General features: G+C 46.6%; 1 protein-coding gene across 2 annotated transcripts in view; it reads right to left on the bottom strand.

Moving 5' to 3' along the window:
* Positions 1–23661, bottom strand: part of ASXL2 (ASXL transcriptional regulator 2) — a 98958-nt gene that overhangs the window by 63229 nt on the left and 12068 nt on the right. Inside the window, exons 1-2 of one of the 2 annotated variants that reach the window (XM_084514033.1) lie at positions 14647–14729; positions 4784–4827 (exon numbers count right to left, since the gene is read on the bottom strand). Coding sequence is in view for 1 of the 2 variants with exons in the window: in XM_084514032.1 (XP_084370158.1) it covers positions 14647–14729 (83 nt within the window). In the remaining variant the exon portion in view is untranslated. Of the gene's footprint in view, positions 1–4783; positions 4828–14646; positions 14730–23661 lie in introns of those variants that run through there. The other variant, XM_084514032.1, reaches the window with a different exon arrangement.

Here is a 23661-nt window from a genome sequence, read left to right as displayed (position 1 = left end):
GACCTATCTTTACAAAAGCTATACTTGTCTGGCATCTATACTGCTCCTGCTCGATTCCATTGTTTAACAGCTTACCCATCACTTCTGCTTTCATTTCTTCTCGCATTCACCTGTCTACAGGCACTTGCCTTCCTCAAACGTTAGAGATCTGGCACAAAGCTAACATTATTCGAGCCTTTCATGCACCTTATTGGGAAAACTTTAAGATCAGTCAACAAATCCCATGTAACTTTCAGAAGTTTGGGTTCAGTATGGGTATAAGATACGTGGCCCTCGTGTCATATTGCATCCTCCCTGCCTCTGTGACGAGCCCTTAGGAATCAGCTGATATTACGCTGTTATTTTTGTGTCTTGCCATTTTTTTAAACGAAGGCCATCCCTTCCTTTTGCAGGAACACACACCAGATCATCAGCCACTTCTGAAGGTTCCCTTGATCTCAGAAACAGTGGCTAGAGAAGCATCTCAATGGGAAGATGCTGCTCCAGAGGCATCACTATCCACTATTTCACTTCAGTCCCTCCCATTGCCCCCATACTGCTGCACGTATGGAGCTGTAGTCAGTCGGGTACTGCTGCCCATGAGGTGCTGTTAACGTGCAAGGCATTTCAGAGGTCTCAGAAGAGGACTCAGCCTTCAGAAGACCTCAGCTCTACTACATGACTAGGTCCCTACTAATGTATTCTTTCTCTTCTGGAGAGCAAGCCCCTAACTCAATTTCTGCATCTTCTGACCTGAAGCAGTCTCCAGCTGTGCTCGCTCCCATCGGTCACCTTGGACTCTAACCAAGCTCAAGCTGTGGTTGTGGCATAAAGATCAGGGCTTTGAGGTGCTGTTGCTCAAATGTTTCTTGCTCACAAAGGACTTACATGACTGCTTTGAGGACAGGCTCATTGCAGGCTCTTGTTCTACCTGTTAGCTACAGAAAATTGGCTTGATACAGTACATTGCCTCATGGACAACACGTGTAGTTACTGGGAAAGGAGAAAATAAGGTACATCCACACTGAATACCAAAGTTTAGTCACATGCTGTCCTTTCAACAGCATTCCCCTCCACCACCTGCTGATGATCAGGAAACACAGAGGCTTGCTTCTCCCCTCCTACCTGCCCTCTTTACTGGGTTTTTAAGTTTCCATGCAAAGAATCTTCCAAAATGAGCTAAGACTAATTTTTGCTTTTCTCATGTGTTAAGTTCCCGTATTTCCCCATCCCCACAGACCCCTCTGCATTCACTTAACAGCAACAGCACCCCAAGGAGCTGGTGGGCAGCACAGCCCAGCCCAGCCTTTTGGTAACAAAGGGATGCTGCTGTCAGCTAAATGCAATGGGGAAGTATTTGTCCAGATGCTGCAATCTGATGCAAGTGAACTATTAAAAGCACACAGCCACTCTCACACGAGTCGTTTTGCACACTAAGAACACACTCTGAATGTGAGTGCAAGTAGCATGAGGTCCTGTAACCCCTCTGCTGCTCCAACGTGTAGGGTATGGCTTTTGGGGGTTTGTTTGTTTCTGGAAACGGGAATGTTTATGAACCCAAGTGACAGTCTCTGTTCATTCCATCTGCAGCATCCTTAACTGGTGTGTGATATGTGCTGTTTAACAACCAAGTCAGTACAATGCCAAACTCACTTTCATGCCATTGATCTAGAAGGACCTAGAAGGGAGGTGGTTGGTTTTTTTTTGTGTGTGTGTTTTTAGTTTTTTTTTTAAATGAGGTGTTTTTTTTTTAAATGTAAATCCATGAAGATGGATTAAGATACTTCATGTAGACAGGGCACACTTAGTATTTTACTGAACTGGAAAACTAAGTTGTAGAATTTCCCCCAAGAAGTAGTTACTATATGAGAAGTTACAAAAGGATGTTTTTATTAAAACATTAAGCAGCCTACATATATGTACTTTTTTTTTTTTTTTTTTTTTTACAGCTAAATAAGCAGTTCCAGTATTCGTTCCAGCAGGTTTTTCAGTCCATAAAGAGTTTTTACATCACATGTACTACTCAGGTAGCATGAAAAAAAACATAACATTACACGAGGCTTCCACATAGCTGAGAGGCTGCACGACAGTGATCCAGCTGGCAGGTTTTGTGGAGAGCAGGTAGAGGATCACGGCTGGGCTCTGCCTACAGCCAGCTCCAGCCTGAGCTGGGGCATGCCTCTGTTGTTCCTGGCACTCAGCAACGGCAGTGGCTGCCTTCAGTCCTTGCTTTACTTCTTAATTCAAGGGAGGGGAAGAGCACGATTTCAGTTCGCCAGTCCCTGCCTCTCTGATCACCCAGCTGCAAAGACAGACTGGCAGCAAATTCATGGTGTCAGAGCAGGGACCGTAAGCTCTTACACCTCAGAGCTTTATCATAAAACAGCAACACCGACTTGTTTGCTGCTGGAAGCCTTAAACCACTGTACTTTTCCACAGCCTATGCGTTATCCTTCCTTGCAGCATATTTCAGCTTGGGAAAAACTAGGGAGTAACACGTCCCCCCAGGCAAAGCTACCTTCATGAAAAGCAGGAGACATGGTTTCAGCACACGCATAGGCACTGAAGTACAGCACCAAAAACACTGGCACTTACAGATGCTGCAATAAAGCAAGTACTCACCGATACTTACCAGGTGACCACCCAGCACAGTGAACAGGCTGAGCAAATACACGTTCTTAAACTCTGTATAATTTATTACTGTGTTATTTATTATTATCAGAGCAGGCACAGATCTTTTAGCTATACAGCTACATACAACATTTATTGTCAGCCCAAGGAGTGGTACTCCATGAGCCTCTCTAGAACCATTTCATTCCTCTGTGTTGGGACAAATATCAGTGCCTGTAAAGTGTCTATTCTGTTACCTTGTTCCCAGCTTTTCTCCTCCTATTGCTGTTCTCAGCAGCACTTTCCACTGAAAATCATATTTTGGGATTTATTCTCATCTAACACTAACTTCCCTGTTAGAAACATAAAATTTAACAGATTTATTGGAACTTACAAATCTATTTATAAAGTGTTCATATTTATAAACCTGTGGCTGCTACATGAACTACAGCTTGTATATTGATGACCAAACAAGGGTTTCTGGTAACTTCTAAATATTTATTGTATTTTGAATATTAACATTTTCCATATGTGCACTTTCATCTCATTAACAAATCAAAATTTCACCTCAATTAATCATCCAGCAGAAGTGACAGGTGCTCTGCCTGCAGAGCAGGCACATGCTCCTCTTACTTGATTGGACTGCTGAAAGGGCTAAAACAGGTTAATAACAATCTTTATAGCTAAAAGGTAGTTTATGAGGCCAATGGCATACGAAATAGACATTCTGAGCTGTCATCCCTCCGAGCATTTCTCTAAGCTACTTCGCTTTTCCAGCGGCCGCGTACATACCAGGTCCTCCTTCTGAGAATTGCCAACCTTAAGCCTTCATTAAATCATGGCATTTTACATTCCACATTACATTCAAAGCTTCTTCAGACTGAGCAGGGAAAAAGGGGGTTGAAAATGGTAAATGCACACAAGGTTAAGACGAGACATCCCTACTGCGAGCAGCTGCCTGTTCAATGGGAGAAGGAGGTGAGAGCGTTTTTCTTTCCCTGCTTCCAATTCCACTACGTAATCCTTTCCAATCAGCCTTACCCCTGCAACCTCGGGAAGCAAGGGGATTTGTTCTGATTTGAAAACAAAATGTGACTGAATCATTTTGTCCAGTCATCTATGGATGGGATACTGGATTGAAACACTGCAAAATTTTCATCCGTGCAGTATTTGACCTCACACTTGCACTCAGAACGTCATGCAAGGTGTATTTATCTGTCAAGAGGCTACTTTATATTAAAGCTCCATTTTTCAGGTGTCGTTCACACTGTTCCTCTGTGTGCACACCCAGCAGCTCCCACCCCAGGACCACCTCTGGCTCCAGAGCATCCTGCAGAGCTGGTGCCTGCTGCCACGGCTCGTGCAGGAACACTGCACGGAGTCAGTGCTGTTACACCAGGTCAGCGTGGTAGCACTCAGCAACCCGGACACCACAGAAGAGTTAATTATCCTCTGCTCTGAATGGAAGCTTAATATAAAGTGCATCTGACAGGGAGCATCTCCATTTCACTTGTCACTGCAAGTGCACGGAACTCGATAAAAGGCCCGGGCTCGGCTGTGTTTAAGGGTGAGGGTTTTCCCCCGTTTTGTTCTTTTGACCATCCCTTCTTCCCCACATTCCATTTGAATCAGACATTCACACAATTAGCTTTTGGCTTATTAGTAAATTAAAATATGATTTTTAAAAACGATAGGTTTAGATCTACTGAAGTGTCACAGGAGAGAGAGGTTGTAAGCAGATACCACAGTACCGACTTGAAGCGTGTTAACACACATTTATGATTTAGAAAAGCAGGTTTATTCTATGCATTAGATTGTTTCAGCCCATATACTCTGCCAAATGACCCCGGGACAAAGATGCACAAAAACATCATGCAAATCAAGCACCCCATCCCCACAAATTCCGGACAGCGATGTTAATTTATGAGACATTAAGCATTCACATGCTATTAGCCTGGTATTTTCCACAGACTTGCAAGCAGATTAAGATTTCACGTTTGCATTACACTCAAATGCTAATGCAAACTGCATGCAGGAAAGGTAGATTAAGGTAAGAGAAGCATTAACACTAGTTTTACTACTATTTCTTGGTTTCTAAGTCTGTGTGAAACAAGCAGTTGCTCTTTAATTAAGGCTTTTGCAGCTTGCGTTAATACAGAACAGTAGCTTTAGAACAATCAGCAGTGGTTCTTACCTTCTGGAGTTGGAGTGCAACCCAAAAAAAGGAGAGAAACACCCCTTTAAAAACTTTAGCAAAACAATCATCTAACCATTAATACGAACCCTCCTCCCCATCCACCAGAACCAAATTAAGAAAGCTTTGGGCAGATGTGCAGCAACACTACAGCTAGGCTCTATCATACACATAAGTATGGAAGATGTGCACCCGTCAGGCTTTTTTCAGCTTACTTTCTAAGAAACTGGCATGAATGCACCAACCCCAGGTAACTTTCAACCCCCCCAGTTAGTGAACTTCTATTAGAAGTCATGTTGACCCTTTAGAGGTCCCATATGTGGCCAGGCACCTTAGAGAAGTTGACAGAAGTTCACTTTTCTTTCCCAAATTAGACCCACAGCTGTGGGTACAGCAGCAGCCCTACAACCCAGAGGAGCAAGACAGTCTGTGAGCAATTTATTGGTTGCGCCACATGTACAGCATCATCTCAGCAGCGTTCCCAAGGGTAAATCCATGGGCTGGCCAAGTCATTAATAATGCAGACTAACACACTGCTCGCTCCATTTCAGTATTCCCACTGATGGGGGATAGAGGAGAGCAGAGGAAAGGAGAGAGGGGTTGTTTTTGGTGGTGTTTTTTGTTGTTGTTTTTTTTTTTTTTTGGTGGGGGTAGAATTGGCTACAAGATTTTTCATGTGATAAAGCCAATTATTAAACACCAACACTCAAAGTTCCTGAGAATTTGTGCAAGATCAAAACATGGTGCCCTGAAAACCTGGGTGGTGCCAGTGAGCTGGGATGGAGCTGCATTTGTATCCGGGTGTAGCAGAGGGCACTGGAGACCCTTGGATCAGGAGCAGCCTGGAGAATGCTGCAGTGCTCTTCAGCACATGCTCAAGTTGAATTTCTTTATAAGCTTTAATTACTGGTCTGCTAAGACTGATATGACAACTGGATCTGACCTACAGGAACATTACTAGATTCTGACATCATACACTGAGTCCTGGTCAAAAAGCCCTTAGATATTGTTTACATGTGTAAGCAAAAGCTTCAGGTTTACAGCACTTGATTAGCTTCACTTTAGCAGTGTCCATAGGTAAGGTACTTATCTGTGTGCCCCTTGAGGGCCTATGCAGAAATGATTAGCACTTTCTGGTTTTAAAGGACAAATTCATGTACAGGAACCTTCCTCTAAGGCTTTTGGGGCACAGAATTAAGACTTCAAAGTTTCTGGTGTCCACCACTCTTTGTCTGCTACAGGGCTGTGGGCTGGTTCAAACTGAAGGGAATTCCTACATCTAGCTGCTTGCTGAGATCTCAGCCCCAGTGTTTTCCAGAAGACAACGCCAACTTGTTAGATTCCTGTAGCGCTCATCACTGGAGTGTTACACCCCACATTTCTCCCTGCAATGGCTGTTACGCTCTCACGTGATAAAAATGAATGTGTAATTTTATTCTGAGGAGCCAGCAAAACCTGCTACTATTCTAGTCTCCAGATAAGAGAAGTGGAAGATGTGGTTGGTCAGGGATTTGATACCTTTACGTAAGTGACTGCTATGGAAAGTCACCTAGCTGGACTTTCTCCTAACATAATGAAGGCGTTTCCTGCTAATGGTAACATGATCTTTCTATATAACCATCCTCTTCACCTCTTCCTATTCTTCTTCCTTCATCCTCTTCAACTTCTTTCTGTATAGCCATCCTCCTGAATTCCAATCTTATGGTTGGATTTAGATGATCTCTAAGGTCCCTTCTAACTGAAGCCATTCTATGATTCTGTAAGTCTTCAAACTACTCTTTTTCAAACCAACGTTTTTCCCTACATGCATTATTTACGTCATCTACCAACTCATCTCTATCCTTCTGCAGATACTGAGTGGTGCAGAGCTGCTGATTTCAACATTTAAACGCTAACGAGGCCAAGTCCTGTGGGGCTTGCTGGACCCAAGGCATCCCTCAGGATCAACAACTTTTCACTCTGCGGCCTACAAGCCACCGAGGCAGGCTCCAGGTGAAGTACAGGCACTGCCTGCGAAGATTCACAAAACACACCTGAAAGACGTGATGGCCTGCAGGCTGCCATTCCCACTGCCCTGCAGATGAACAGAAACAAGCTACGGGGGGTTCTAGCACTAAGAAAGCTTTTTATAAGCACCCTGAGGTCACCTGGGGCTGGTAGAGGCCTAGCACTCAGCTGGGCCTCACGGGGAACCCCAGTAGCAGAACCCCAAATGACAGGAGGCACAGAAGGCCACAAGGCCCCTTGCCACACATGCTGCTAGCCCTAGAGAAAAGCTACCTGAAAACACAGCCCAGAACACCCTCCTTCCACCAAACACCACCTGCGGCCCTCAGACACGATGAATGCTGACAGCCACTTGACCCAGAACAGCTTTAGCCTGTACTTTACACCAGAGGTTTCACGCACAAATTCCACTTCACTAGAAAAGGCATCACGAGTACCTCAAAGAGTGTGATGTTCTGGTGAACTTCAGCTGAAAATAAGCTGAGAGTTGGTAATTTCCTTCAGAAAAAGCCAAATCCAGCTTTGTAACTGACTAAAAAAAAAAATGCAAGACCTTACTGTCCCAGCAATTATTGCCCTCTGCTCCAGCCCTCCCCTCGAGCACTTACAGCAATTAACAGAAGCACGCTGATGAAGGGGCTTGCATTTAAAGCCAGCCTGCCAGTAAGGCTGGGGCTAATGCACCTTCTTCCAAATGCCCATTTCCCATCGGGAAAGGCTCCCACAGTTCAGATGTAGAGAGGTCAGCAATACCTTTATGGACATTTATAATAGCTATCTTCCAGCTGAATGAAAGCAACCTGACCAGAAACAGCAGAGAGGTGGAGATGACCCAACCCTGGTGGTTCTCAGGAATGAAGCGTGAAAGGCCCTGCCACACACTCAGTATTACTAAATATTACTAAACCTATACAACTTGAACCCCGATTGTTCCAGCTCATTTGAAGATTGAATTCAAAGAAACTGCGGATTAAAGATTTTGTAAAGTAACTTAAATGTTTGTCAGCTGACGGCTTCAGCTAGCTACAGGGTCTTCCACGCCAGCCCAAAACTTGTAACTTCGCACACTGAAAGGGAGGAAAAGTAAAGGGAGGAAAAGCAAAACTGCTTTGTACTAACGCAGCACCACCTATTTGCAGTATCATACCTCTGGTCACCCATGAGAAACAGCACTTTTAACTGCACTCTTTCCACAAAGAAGCCCGTAAAGGCCTTGAGGTATTGCAGTGACTCAGCCTTATAAGAAGCACTGAGGCCAAAAGGCCATCTCTCCTCCAGAGCTCGAGGCTGGGAACCAGGAACTGGAGCAATTCAGACTGGGAGGAACCTCTGGAGGTCACAGGCCCAACCTCCAGCTCAAAGCAGGAGCACGCCAAGCGTCTCAGGGCTTTGTCCAGCCCAGCTCTGAATACCTCCCGTGCAGGGAGAAGCCTTCCCTGGCCCTGCTCTAGTGGTTTACCACCCCATAGTGAAGATTTTTTCCTATCTAGTCCGAGTCTCCCACCCTGTGGTTTGTGCTCATCGCCTCTGTCTAGCACTGGGCTTCTCCACGAAGTCTGGCTCCTCCACATGTGAGCTATCAGCAGAAACGAACACAGCAGAATGCAAACCACCAGATTCTGAGAAGCAGCTCTGGATAAAATAGCTTTGAAATGTGCTGTGGTGCAAGCAGAGCGAGCTCCAGAAGCTTCTTGGTGTGGTTACCAACAGCAAGTGGTTTCAAAGACTTCAGAGCAGTCTACAGAGAAAAGTTTGGGTTTTTTTTTGCAAGCTTTATATTACCTGGCCCTCACGTTGAGAGATGCTGCAGCAATCACCAGGCAAATTTAGATCTAAATCTGATTTTATGGAGTTGTGTAAAGCTTTATTTGGATAAATTACTACAGCAAACAAACCAAGTGTGCCACATCTGCTGCCTCCCGTGAGCAGGTCCGGAAGGTCCTCCCAGGCACACACCATTCCCACCTCATTTACCCCATTCCAGCCAAGCCCCTGACAGAGCAGAGGCAGGAAAGTACACTTGAAATAAGCTTCCTGGCTTCAGCACGTCACTTTCCAGTTTTCCAGCTTCCTGCTGCCACAAGGAACTGAGGCAAGAAACAAGAGCAGAAGATGCAAGCCTCCTGGTCCTTGCTTCCCCTCTCAGGTACTGCCTCCCAGGTACTTCTCAGCCCTCTGATCAGATCAGAGGACAAAAAACAAAACTAATACGAGTTCACCAACATATCAGATGGCCTGGAGCCGTTTTAAGAACAACAATTTTAGGAGCACCACAGCAAAGGCTGTTCTGACCTATGCAGATTTCCTCTGTCAGAAGCTGAGCTCTCTGTAACAGCTCATCAGTACAAATAGCTCTTCAAAATATTGACAGCTTTAAGTTGCCAGTGTGCAGACCTTCATTAAAGAGAGGTAGCAAGCAGACAGCGTAGTGATTTCTTTCCTTGGTGTTTTGACTATGGACATGTACATGCAGTGAGGCACTGGAGATCAGGGATGAAGATACTCATCCCAAAGTCTCTTTTGCACATGCTTATAACCAAAAGCTACTTCCCACCTCTCGAGAGAACTTAATTAATTGGTTATATCATGCACTATGCAGGCCACACTCTGTGCTTAGGGCTGTGAATCTAACTTACTGCTTAACTTGAAATAACAACTGGATTTCTCTCTGGGCATGCTTCCTCCAAGAAATCACCACATGGACTATCAGAAGTTCTACCACGATAATCCTGCACGAGCCAGGCATGTCTAAAAGGTGGGCGATTGCATATAAATGTTTCTCAACTAAAGTTCTGACAAGAACCAGACTGAGCTGATGGAAACACTTCATTTCTTGAAAGCAAGAAGCGTCCAAAGCCATTACGGAGTGTTTTGCAGGATTCCGCCTACACTGACCACCCTCTGGACTTGTGACAACGCTGGAGGAGTTCAGAACCTACAGAGGAAATGGGTTGTAAGATCTGCTTTTTGGGAGGTAAAATGATCAACGTAATCATATCCAAGACTTCAACCCTCACAGTGGCTGTGCAGAGCAGCCAAGCCCTGTGCAGCTCCCTCTCCAGAAGGGTCAGGCACCAGCTCAAACAAGAGGCCATCACGCTATCTGCCAGACACAGGATGCACGTCTCTTCCGCTGTTGGATAGTTTCAGTTTTACTTTTTTTTTTAAAAAATATTTTTTTTCCCCTAATACATTTTCTCCATAGGAGACTTTCTGCCTAGACTTCTACTCCAGGCTCACAATGGCTTAAAAGAGCAGCTTTCACAGAGAGGTAAATCCAGCAGTTTGGACAGAAGCAGCTCTTACAGACACCCCTTTCCCTGTTGAGATAATTTGTCCTCACACCCAGCGTCAGTGGGATCCAACAGGAACTTCATCCTTTCCAAAACTTAAAAGCCTTTAAAAACCCTGCATCCTTCTGAAGCCCCCTCCCAGCCCTGCACTGTGTGGTGGGGTATTTGCCTGTGTACCTGGGTTCAGTTCTCGGAGAAGGGTTATGCTGGAGGAAGACTCTCCTAGAACCAAGCCCCAAGAACCACGGAGCTCAGCTCCCCCAGCCCTGGATCATCTCCTAGCTCTGCAGCAGAAGATAAGGACATCAACAAAGCACTGGAGAACAGCTGTGAAATATTTTAGTGGCAAAGTGTTCTGCCAAGAAGGAGGAGAGTCACTTCACTGCTCCTTAGCTGACGAGACTGAGACAAGAATATTCTGCAGCAAACAGCTTCCCTCCTCCTGCCACCAGCATGTTTCTGAGACCGGTCAATGAGAGAGCTGATCACGCAAGTTTATCCTCTTCAGTTCTCCTCTTGCAAGAGAGTGAGCAAGTAGAGGATCTTCCCCCAGTCAGGGGGATGCTCACTTTGTAGTGCACAGGCTACTGCAGAAATAACAAGCCTGACACCGCTCTGAAATACCCAGAAGCTAAAAGCCCGTGTTTGCTTTGGAGGAGGGTAATCAATATTGTCTTCCTCACTGGTTAGGAAGAAACACTGCTCACGTTACCAGCCCACAGAGGACAGACTAACCACAGAAGTACAGCAGCCTTCTGATTTGTAAATAGCAAAATAGGAGAGAAATAAGGGAAACCAGTTAAGAACCCTTATGGAAGTCTGAAGCTACAGAGCTGGCAGCTCACCCAGAGCCTGCTCACAGAGCTTCCACCTCCCCAGGATGGAAGTCACCTCCCCAGGGATGCCTTGAGCTGGATGTGCAGAGCATCTTGCAGGGCATTTGGAAGGAGCCGTGTCAATGAGAGGCACACACTGAGCACCACCTGGAGGGCAGGAGAAACTTGAAACCACTCCAGTTACAGCACATTTATCTCTAGTCCAAGCAGGACCAGTGAAAAGGGGAATTTGGCTTCTATGCTTTTTTCCAAAATTGATTCAGGAGTTTGTTTGGGTTTCTTCATGTAACAAGCTCAGAAGAATATTCAAAAGCAGCAGAGTACCAGAGCTCCATGCTTTTAATTTCACTGAGATTAGATGTGCTTCCCTGTTCAAACACCAACTCATTCGCATTTAGGCAAAGCATGGACTGAGGCTCACAATGGTATTTTTTACACAGCCTCCTCTGTAAACTCCCAAAAAAACAGAACATTCACAGCTATTAAGAGAAAAAGTCTAAGGAAGATAGCCTCCAAAGATGCCAAGTCTTTGGGTACTCACACTAACAGACCCAAGGAGATTAAAGAAACTCAGTGACAAGCTAACAGTTTTTTAAACAACAGCTACTTATCTTCAATCAAACATGATTCTGTTGTTGCCTCTTGCTGCCCTCCTATCCTACGCACTCAGATTTAGGGAATTTATACAGCTGGTGTTGCTGGGTCAGCACCACAACCCTGTGCATCTTCAAAGCCTTGTGTGAAAGCACGTCCCAGCAAGCTCAAGCTCGTCCAAGCTACGTTGCCAGCACAGAGATAAGGCAACATAGGATGCTGGAAACCAAAGCCAGATGTGGTTACACTGCCAATTCATCGAGTATTTTTTTTAATGAGTTCTATTTTTGCAGTTTACAAGCAATGACCTGTAGGAAAGGACCTCAAACAATTAAGACAGCCTGTCAAAATAGGCAAATAAAGAAAATCAGGATAACAGATCACACAAGATAGATAGGTCTGGCTTCAGGATGCCTAAGGTCTCCAAAAGAGACACATCAGAGTACTGGTCCTGGGCTGGCCTTTAAAATCACGATTTAAATTGCTTACTCAAGTACTATGATAAAATTACAAACACAGGCGAGATCAGCAGCCAGTATCACTCAAGGTATCTGTGTTGATCCAGAAAAACATCTTATAGAATACCTAGCCTCTTCCCAAAAAACCAGCCTCGTCCTGCAATAACAGAAGTCACTCTTCCCAGTTTCTCCACACTCAGTTCAACTCCCACCCTTCGTCCTGCAGTTCCAAATCCCCTACAAGAGGGCCAGCACTTCGAGTCCTCTGAACTTTGCCAACCTGCCCTCAAGCTTCCTACCAAGCAGCAGCACAACAGGAATGAAAGCAAGAGAGACCTGACCTGTGGCCAAAGAAATGACTGCTGGGCACTAGTGGGCTCCCCATTCTCTGCCTCATTTCAGAAAACCCACAGGAAAGTAACTTGTCTCTTCTAAAACTAAATTTCCTATCTGGAATTTGAGGTTAAAAGACAGATGTATCTACAGATAAAAGAAATAGATGGTGAAATAAAAAGCATCACAGTCAAAACTGACATGGTTTAAGAGGTTCTGGTGTGCATAGTTTGCTACCAAAAATCTGTTTTTCTTTAAATTAAAAGCAAATGGCACCGAGAAAATTTAAAAATCGGATGCCTTGGTACACACGAACAGGAGAGCTTATGTCCTGCCTGCAAACTCACACACCATTTCCACCAACCTGGGAGTCTCGCAGCTGCTTGCTATCTCAAGACAACAGCACAGGGAAATTGCTGTAATCTGCTCTTGAAGGCTTTGCCATGGTTTCCTGCCAGAACTTCCACATGAAAGACTGAAGATCTGGTGAGCTACACACGCTCATCTGACAACTTTTACATCTTATCTAACATGCCTTTTCCTTTAAAAAAATGCTGATTTGTGCTAAGTCTGTCTGTCACAGGCTTTGACTTATCAGAAGCTCAATGCAGCCACCAATGGACAAACATTACTGTTAGGAACTGAAGCTGAATTGCTTAAAAACTGTTAAGTCTTAACCTAAACGAAGCTTTACTATGTCACTAATATTTAAGAGGAAAGATCACTGCATGGCATCCAAACATGGATGGATCAGAAGATGAGTAGCTGAACTGGAGAAATCAAGTTTGGGATCTGACAGCTCCCACCAACACCTTTTGGTATTTAAGATACTGTGAAGTTTGCAGTCTCCTGATGCTCAGCAGCAGCTTTTAGAAAGGGAAAGAAATTAAATGTCAGCTCAGGCAAAACCCCCAAATCAACTGCCTCTGCATGGCAGGGCATTTCTGCCCTTCCTTTTTTTTGGGGGGACCTTTCACTCCCAAATCTAATCTAGTGAGCTAGATGGGATCTTTTGCACCACATCAGAGCTCCTGCCTAGGGCTCTGCCCAAAAGCAGAGTTCTGAATTGCTCCAAGGGTTTGTGACTTGTAAGTGCCTACTGCTTGCTGGACTCCGTAACCACCAACACAGACCACTGCATTCCTGTCTCTGGCAGGGTGGTAGCCATGCTGGGCAGCTCCTCCTGCTCGTGGAGGTGCCTTTGACAGATTAACAGCATTTGGTTTGTTTGATATTGAAGCTGTCCTAAGGCTGGTGAGCCTCTGATACAACCAAACGTGGTACTGCCCCATGATGTGCACTGTCAGGACAGGAATTACACCCTGCTTTTGTCACATCCTTTAGAGCTAAATAAGGACAATTGGGATTCCTCACTTTAAAATAAGCTGACAAACTTCCAGAGGGGACAATACTATTATGTTGTCCATGACTTGTGTGGAAGATCTTGTTATCTACACTTGGGCCCTTCTGTACTTCCTGAAAAGCATCTGTATTGCTGTATTAAGCTGGCAAAGGGGAATGGGGAAGATAATTAAGTCTAATTCAGGATGGTTGTGTCATTCCAAAACAGATGAGCTGGCATCCAATCCTCTTTTCTTTTTTTTCCCCCCTCTCAGAAAATAAGTATTTTCTGCTTCATAGTAGCTCTGCGTATCAACAACTAAACCTGTCCGGCTCAGGGAGATGTCTATGAGCAAGGACTCACGAGTTAAGCTCTGGTAACAGCAGTTCCAGATTTGTCATCTGAATTACTTTTACAGCAGGTCAGATCAGGAACACCTGAGTTGTGTACTGGGAAAAAGGGGCACTCAAATGCACAATACACTCCTTGTGCAGGACAGTAAGATCACTAAACCAGAAAAGCATGATCCTGCAGATGAATACCAAAAATAGCAGAGGACTGTTTTCAAATAAATTGTAACTGAAGCTGCCTTTTTTTTTCTTCCTTCCTAAATAGTTTTAAGTCTTGTTTTGGGTCATTTCCATTAAACTATCTATTCACTTGTTTACTTTTTTTTTTTTTTTAAGATTAAATAAAAAGTAGTTAAAATTACCTTTATAACTGGAATTTGAACCTGATCAGACCCTGTTCATGTCATACAAAAGCTGCAGACCAGAGGCATGCAGCATGAATTTGGAAATGAATGACCATTATCTAGCTTCCTCAGTGAGAAGTATCAGTGACTTTGGGGATTATCTTTTTTTTGGCACCTGGGATCTGGACACCAATTCTAAAGACATTTAACATTTTAGTCCCAAAGATACACGAGTTAGGGGTTAACAGTAAACTAAGTGGGGATCAAAGTGTTATCCTGTTTTACTGCTATGGATGCTTAACTTACCTGATTTCTTTAAGTCCTTCTTTCTGGATAACTTGAAGAATCTCTTTATGGCTCATAGGTGTATTAGGATACTTCTCCAGGACCTGGCAAAGTAAATTGAAAGTACATCACTCATTTGCATTTTCTTGTTAGCGTTCTATTGCCCAGAAAGCTACATTTAGTGATCTAAACATCTCCTAGGATACAACCAAAGAACCACTGACACTCCTGACTATCTCACAGCTCGTAACCAGCCCTCTCATCTGAAAAACAGAGAGCAAAGAGACTCTAGGAGACTTGCATTAGTGCAATTCCCAAATTTTATTTGAAATGCACAGCCCCTAGATAACACTTCCTAAAGAGAAGGAAAGCCATGCTTTACAGTAACAGAGGAGCTTTATCACCACCCCCTTCATTTGGGAGCTCTTCAGCAACCACTGAAGTACTGCAGATACAGAACTTGCGAAAAAACAGATCCTTGCAAATTTCTGAGGTACCAAAATAAAGCCAGACACAGCTGAGGCAGTGGATAGCTACTGCATACAGCCACCCACCCCAGCACTGCTTTAATCAACCATCATGGTCTGAACCATCACAGCTCCTGCTCACGGCCATACAGATTTATCAAACACACCAAGGACAAAATCTGTTCTTTAAAATATAATTGCATAATATCAATTGCAGCTTAAGTCCCTACCAAGAGTCGGATTCTTAATGATTTTTTTTCACTTTGGGCATTTTTTTTCAGTGGCAATCTCTCGTCTTAGCATGAATGAAGGCACAAACGGGGCATCTGCAGAACTTCGACCCGTTAAATCCGTGTAAGACAGGAGGAGCCTGCACTACACCAGTTAACGTCAAAAAAAAAAAAAAAAAACAGATCAAGTTGAGACAGCTTTAATACTATTGATTGGTTGATTTTAAGAAGATTAAGGAAATTTGATGTCTAATACTGTTAGGGTTCTTCACAGACAATTCACACTTAAATTTCAGAAGTATGGGCTACGAAAATATCTCCTGACGAGCATACCCAGCCCCTCCTTCCCCAGCCCTCATTAAGCACACCCTAGTGCCTCTGTCTCTCATTCCACTTTCAAGAGGAGCAAGAGGCAAGTGTAATTCACACCAGGAGACAGACGGATGCTTAAGACTGCCAAAGAAAGATGCCTTACTTCCACTTTTCACTAAGCATGAATGCAAGTTAATGCTATGATTGACCAGAAAATTACACTAAAAACAAAAATGAAAAAAGTTTTCCCAATTATAACCTCGTATGTCCATGGAAAGCTCAGAATACAACAGCTTTGCTGGACGAGTCCTTCAAAGATTGAGTCCAGCTGCTGACAACCTCAGTGCCTCTACATACTTACTGCAGGTAGCTTGGCCCCATGTCTTCCTTCCACAGGGTTTTTGGCTTTTTGTTGTTGAGCTCAGCAGGGTGATCAGCCTGGAGCCTGCCATGCCTGCCTGTGAACTATGATGTCCTCAAGGCACCACCTGTGCTTTGAGAAGCTGCTGGTCATCAACCAGCTGTCAGGAGGGTTCCTGTAGGATCCCACACACCAGTTCCCTGCACAAGCCAGGGCCAGGCATTTTTATCCTTCTCCTCACTTCCTTCAGTTCCCATAGGATCCTAAAACCTCCTCTGCTCCAGGCCCAGCAGCCCCAGCTCTCGCAGCCTCTCCCCACAGCATGGGGCCTCTGGGCCTGGCAGCACCCCCAGGGCACGGCCTGGGCTCTCCCTGCTAGGTGGGAGTATCCACGTGTGGTATTTGGGTTCAGTGATGCTAAAAGGTCCTGGTGTCAAGGTGAGCTTTTTGTGTATTACCCCAAAGCACAGCAGAGAGCTCAGGAAGACAGATTAGGAGTAAAACTTTAACGAGAAGAGCCTGGGCAGGAAGGAGGGCCACTTCTGTTTCCTTCTTGCCCCCAGTTTTCCACCTCCAAGAAGCAGCAGAAGGATTTGAGCTGCCACCTTCCCCTCCCCAGCATCCTAATCCTGAGCAGAAAGCCCAGGAGAGCCGGGAGCACAGCAGCAGAACCAATACACGGCAGCGAGGGTCACACACTGCTGATCTCGTGCAGTTCAATATCTCTGCGTGGGTAACTGCACGGGTTTCATTGACTTAAATCATCCGGGATTCTGCTCAGAGATTCCATAGAAGTCTTATCTGGCATTATACTTGAAAGACAGTTTTATCTGCCAGCTCACAGTGCAAATTCCAGTGGAAAATGACTCGGGAGGACGCACGAGAGCATTCTGCATCTGAGGACACGCCGCAGGTGGCTGAGTACGCACCCGGGGCACCGGGCTGGAGCCACTGGTGGGGTACTGCAAAAACCACTCAATACAATAGGGCCTGGGCCCAAACCCACGAGAAGAGTGCATTAAGCCCCAGTTAAGCATTAATGTTGACTTCAAAATAATGCCGGCCTCACCACACCGACGCAGGACCACACAAGGAGCCTTGAAGCCAGGCCACTCATTGACCCGACGCAGGATGCTCAACAGAAGGATGAGAATCTTCACTTTGCGTCTCTCCCCTCCCCACATACACCCGTGAAGACATTAAATCGCATGAAATTGAGCTAGCTTGCTAGTTGCTGTAAGTCCCAAGATGCCTTTTTAGTTGCTAAAAAAAATAAACCACAGAAGCTAGGCCTCCTCTGCTGAGAAAAAGCCTTCAGAAACTGGAATGTTTCTGGACAACCATGTCTAAGGAGAAAAAGAAGAATTCAATGCATTAGGAAAGGAGGAGACACCAAAAAATTATTATGGTGCTGCTCAGGGAAAGGAACCGCTCTCCAGAGGCTGTTGCGAGCACTGACCAACACGTGCCAAAAAGTGGCAAACACACAGATGGAAGTGCCAAGCTTCACTCAGAAGCAGCTGGGAGAATACTTTTTGGGGAAAAATATCACAATTGCCTTTTTTTGTTGTTTAAGAATGTTATAAGGCCTTTTTTTTTTTAATGCCAAGCCAGTCTTGAATGACTTCTTCCTGCAGGCAGTTCCTACAGAAGTTGGGGTCCCATGGACCAACTTCACGGCAAGAATCAGAAGATCTCCGACTTACACTTAAGCTACGTGGGGAAAAATAAATGGAAACACAGGGAGGATGAAGACAAGGATGCAGGAGCAAGTCAGAGGAGAGAAGCATTCAAAAAGCTTCGCACTCTCTTGTTGCCTCTGCTATGACAACATAAAGCAAGTTCCAGTCAGAAGAGAAGCACAAAGTGGAAGTTTGAGGGATTTTAGTCTCTCTCAGCAGTTACCTGTAACCAACACACAAGGCACAACACAGGAGGAGGCTCCTCAGAAGCACTGCTCCTACGCCACAGAACCAGCAGTGAAAAGCCTTTCAGCATCTGAAGTTCACAAAGGCATCGTCTAACAGGGGGAAGAAAACGCTGCCCTATTGCAAAAGCTTGAGCAGGAGCACAATTCATTGTCCAAAGGCTTTTGGATCACTGAAAACACTTTATCCGTGAATGCTACGCAATTAGGTACGGTTTAAAGAGAACAAAGTCCCAGGAAGGGTCCAGCTTTGGGAAACACACCCAGTGCCTAAGCTCAGTCTAGACGAGCTCATCTGGAAAAACAACGTTCCAGCCCAGCAGCAGAGAGTTTACAGGACAATCCAGAGCTTGTTTACAGCGCTCAGATGTTCCCCAGCAGCCTCCAAGCACACAGCTCTGAGCTCTGCCCAGCCCAAGGACACGGCAGGAGCGAGCAGCTCCGGGAGGCTCCCCAGGGCACGCAGCTTTAGGCAGCACGCCCACCTCCACAGGTATCCCAAAGGTGAGGAAGGAGCACTTAAATCCCCACGTTTCGCTCCATGGAGCCATCTTGTGCTCTTTAAGAGACGTGTTTAAGTCTCTGCTTGATAAGCAGAGCAGTGCACACCTCCAGAGGCAGAGCCGCGTGCTGCTCTACAGGCTGAGCCAGAAGAACCAGGTACGAGGACATTAAAGAGGCTTCAGAAGACAGAAGCACCTCATGTAGCTTCTCCTCTCCTCTGCCCATTTAATGCCATGTTAGATCTTTCACTCAAGGCCTTTTTTTTAATTGCCATGTGCAATAAAAAATACAGCCGCTGTTATCTGCCACAGAACCGAGGCAGTGGCATTTTGAAACTAAGAGTCAGGATTTATAGGAGGGTTTACAAGCTCCTTTCCTACTATGCTCAGCATCAGCTGAGCCAATCTGAAGCACAAACCAGCAGACGCCAGCAATGAGGTATCAGGAAGCCACCTCGCTGTGTGAACCCAGCTATTAATACTGGAAACGATGTGCAGCACAGGTGAAGCTGTACACCTGAGTGTTGTCTATGCTCAAATGATGCTGCCTTAGGTGCCAAAATGCTCATTTGGCTCATTGTTAGCAAAAACTGTTAAAAAAGTTCTTTATTGCAGTATATTCTGCTTTGTACCCCAAAGCCGTCCTGGTTTCTGCTGAGTTTTCAAAGCAAACAGGACCATCAAAAGCCATTCCTTAATTTTACACCTTGGAAGAAAGGCAACTTTCTTCCTCCTTGAGTAGCTTTGTGAAAAATGCCTTCGTGCTACCTGCAATTAAATTCAAAGGAGCAAATTTCAGAGGGTAAGCAGCTATACCAGGCAGACCTGGAAAAGAGAGACACCCCTAAAGCACCAGCCTGGCACACAAAACCTCCCACAGAAACACCCCCAGCGTCTCTGCTCATCAGAGCAGCTCACTGTCCCCAAGCTCCCCAGATTTACGAGCACTGGCAGGACGACTCCATCTCACCCCAAGCCGTTTCCTCGGCTAAGGGAAGCAAATCTCCAGGCTGCTGGGGGTACCTGAGGCAGGACAGGCAGTGGGATCCCTGCCATCACAGCACCCCATGAAATGGGGCTGGCTCGGCAGCGAGAAGAACACGGAAGCACCTCGGCGGGAGATGCTCTGAGAGATGCTATAAAAGGAAAAGCAAATTTGTCGCTGTAAATTATTTCAGCACTTCTCTTATTGCAGCCCTGCTCAGCTCAGGCTCGAAGTCCACGCTGTTCTCCTCTCATGCCGAGCTCTTGCTGTCCGACCCAGAGCAATGCTCCTGCACCAGCCCTGCTGCCCGAGGGTGTTCCCAGCTCTGAGGGCAAACTGGGAAGCTGTCTGCCCCCAACAAGGGCTTGCTGTAGCTACTTAGCCTCTGGAGCTCCCAGGAAAGCATCTGCAGCCTGAATCTGATGGTCCTGAGGACCATGGGGCTGGCAGAAGCGGGTCCCAGCAGCAAGGAGCAGCGAGCAGGACGGGGCTGGAAGCACCAGGGACGCACCGGGCTCTGGAGAGCACCCTCAGGAAGATCTCACAGCAGGAGCTGGCAGGCAGCAGGGTGATGCTCAGCAGGCAGGGCAGGCAGGAGGGATTTTAGAGCTGAAAAGCAAAGCAGAACTCCAAATATAATCGTTCAGGGCTTGCTGCTTTGGGAGCAGCACGGCACGCATTTGCCACCCCACAAGCAGAACAATCACCTTCCCCTCAAAGCTTTCATCTCGTTTCCACCTTCAGATGAAATCACACTTCTCGCCCCACACCCAGCACAAAGCAGCCTGTTCTCAACAGGGCCTCGAAAGCAGCGTCCCGAAGGCACACCAAACACCGCTGAAGCAAACTGGGCTCCCCAGTACAAAAAAAGACAGGGATCTCCTGGAAAGAGTCCAGGGGAGGGCCACAAAGATGATCCGGGGCCTGGAGCATCTTCCCTGTGAGGAAAGGCTGAGAGACCTGGGGCTGGTCAGCCTGGGGAAGAGAAGACCGAGAGGGGATCTCATCAATGTGTATAAATACGTGAGGTGTGGGAGGCAGAGGGATTTGGCCAACCTCTTTTCAGTGTTTGTGGGGACAGGACCAGGGGCAATGGGCATAAAATGGAGCCCAGGAAGGCTGTGGGGTCTCCTTCTCTGGAGATATCCAAGGCCTGTCTGGACGCCTCCCTGGGCAGCCTGCTCTGGGGAACTGCTTTGGCAGGGGGTTGGAGCCGATGGTCTCTGGGGGTCCCTGCCAACCCCTACAAATTGGGGGTTTCTGTGATTCTGTGAAGCCAGCCACTGCTAGAGAAGTGAGCACACAAACCTAAGCACAGTGTGCCACGGTCTGCAGGGCATTTATCTACCTCCCAAGTCTCCCAGTGAGCAGAAATCCTGCTTACAGGTCAGTCACCCATCTCCCCGCACATCCCCAGGCAGGGCAGGTAACCTCCCCGTTTCAGATTTGATTCCTTTCCTCAGTTATTTGACAGAAGAGGAGGAGGGGAACCACAGGAAGGGAATCCTTGAACGAGGCTCAGGAGCACGGCGAGGCTGTTATTACACTGACTTAGCAGGAAGCAGCTCTGCAGGGAAGTAACAAGAACCTCAGTGCCACAGCTCTGCGCTTAGCCAAAGGTTATCAGGAGCAGTAAGAGCAAAGGTGCTCAGCTCGGAGAGGTTACAAGTTGAAGATCCAGTCCTAGCTTTGGAGGCATCTCCACAGATGTAATTTCACCTAGAAACTTTCTAGGAAAACGCAGTCTAGACTCACGTTTCCTTACATTCTTCATTTTCCTGCAGCTTTTTACTACAGAAAGTAAAGTTACCCTCCTCCAGAGCTTGGAGAGGCTGCAGTGAAGCCCCCAAACACAACACAGGATTAACTCAACACACCACTCCTCATCTTCCTCCACCCATTTCCAGCTCTGTCTGCTCACCTTGAAGGTTTCCAGCCAGGAGAGCCGGAGCATCACACAGCCACCACAGCTCTCATCTCCTGACTTCACTGCGTCACCCAGCAACCCGAGCAGCACCAGGCTGTTGGGAATCACGTACTTCTTTCCTGTGAAATGCTGGAATGGGGCACTCGACCACACAGCCCAGTGCACTAACTGCTACTGGATGCTTCACAAACATTTATGTTTAGGTCTGACTGTCCAAACAGCAAAAACAAACCGAGTGAACATCTGCTTTCAAGAACAAACAAGCATCCTTAGGGGAATAATGCACTCGCAGAACTTCACGGAAGATCTCATGTGCCATAGGAAGCCTCACAAGTGAAACCCCACCAGAGGCCAACGCTGTTCCTGGGGCTGAAGTGCAGGTCTTTGGTTTGGGGCACGCACTGAGGAGCTGATCAGCAGGCTGCTCTAGTGCTGCATCACGCCAGCTCATCAGCCACCCATGAATGCAAGCACAGGCAACGCAGCACTGCTGGGTTTTAATCCCTCTGGTGGGCTTGTTTGGGGACAAGGGGCAGAAAACAGCTTCTGGGGTGCACCCCACACACATTTACGTCCCCTCTTACCTGCTTCAGGGAAAGCTCACCACAATCAGGGGTTACCTTAGGGATGCCCCTGGGGGAGGTCTTGCACCTCACAGCACACCAGCCAGCATTTAGGCACATCGATGTGGTGTACCAAGTGCAGCTGCACTGCCATGGTGATATTCTTTCAATAGTATTTCCAACAGTAAAACTTCCTAAAGATTTCCACTCAAATCCACGTAGATCATCAACACTGCAGCAAAGTGCCATAGCTCCACTGCTTCGTTGCCAAAGCACAAGGAACTTGCTGGAGATTAAGCTTTCCTGATGTCCACACACTTCTCTAAAGCCACCAGATTGCAGTTTGGCTAAGCCAAAGCCGAAGCAGCCCACAACTCCTTAACTACCTCCCTGCTACCTGCTTCACACTGCAACCCCCGAATTCCATGGGAGTAAAAATGCATCAGCTGGGCAGCTGACCCTCATCTGCTGGCACTGACAGCAGAGCAGAAAAGTTCTGGCAAAGCAATTTCAGTTTCACCCATCAGCAAGTTTCCCCCTTGTCTTTCAATATCCTCACTGCCTTGCCTGGCTGTTTGTGCTTCTGGGAAGTTAGGATACGATGTTCCTGATCCGGCTCAGCTTTCAGCCCTGCGTACAAGGAATTTCTTCTGTTCTCATTATGGTCTGGCATCTCACTGACAAAACAAACACTAGGTTTCAGAAGCACTAATAGCATCCACATTGAGCTCTGTTGAAACAGCACGCATCCATTTCTCCCCCCCTCACAGTGCCACGCCACCAAGCTATCTGTCTCGGCACTTCTAAGCACCAACACGAACAGCAAGGGCAGCAGACTAAGCTGTGCTGCTAGAAACTACAGCCTGGGAAGGGAGCTTCTGAACACTTCCACTGCTGTGTCTTTTCCAGCAGCTTACATCAGGAACGAGCTCCTTCCAGTCAGCTTCAGCTCGAGGTCTTCAGGAAATTCAGCAATTGTTGAACCAAAACAGCACCGAGTGCTGACTGCAGGATGAGGAGAGGTGGACATCAGTCCAGGGAAGCTGCTCTGAAGCGAATCCACAGCCCGGTAGCAGGCTTCCAGGCTAGGAATGGCTCCGAGTACCCTCGGCACGCCGAATTAGCATGCACCGCACCGAAACGCGCTTACACCACGGGCAGGCGGCGTCCTTCCAGGGCCGCAGTGAATCATTCATGAATAAAGGAGCTAAAACCCTCATTAAGGGAATAAAAAAAGACATCCCCTCCCCCAGACCGGCCCAGCACTGCCTTACTGGGTCACGCTGCGGGGTTTTCTTTTAGGGCTCTCCCTTTGCCAGGAGGGAGATTTGGCCCTAACTGCCCGTGGAAGCGAGCTCTGCGCGACCAGAGGAGGCTCTGGGACCGAGTCTGGGACTTGATTTTGGTTTTTAAACACTCTCCAAGCTCAGAATATGAAAAAAAGCACCCTAATCCAGTAGTGTTTTAATCAAAATCTGCTGAAAAAAACAAGTTTGCATTCCTGCTATTGGCTGTCTTCTACACGGAAGGAAGAGAACTGCCCCCGCTAACGCTGTAAACACCATCAACACTTGAACTTGGGCTCCTTCCTGGTACTTGCTGGAAGCAGAATTTAAGAATTAAAACCTCGGGAAAGCCATGGAAACCACAGCAACTTGAAAGCTGTCCCACCCCACGACGAGGGCCCTGCGGTGACAGCCGCTGACTCGGCCTCAGCCCGGGGCGAGGAGAGGGCCCCTCGCCTCCCCACCACATGGGGGG

Source organism: Aythya ferina, assembly GCF_964211825.1.
Source record: "Aythya ferina genome assembly, chromosome: 3".
In the NCBI taxonomy this organism is placed as follows: Eukaryota; Metazoa; Chordata; class Aves; order Anseriformes; family Anatidae; genus Aythya; species Aythya ferina.
The sequence above is the reverse complement of the archived record's forward strand: the minus strand, read 5'-3'. Positions and strand labels throughout refer to the sequence as shown.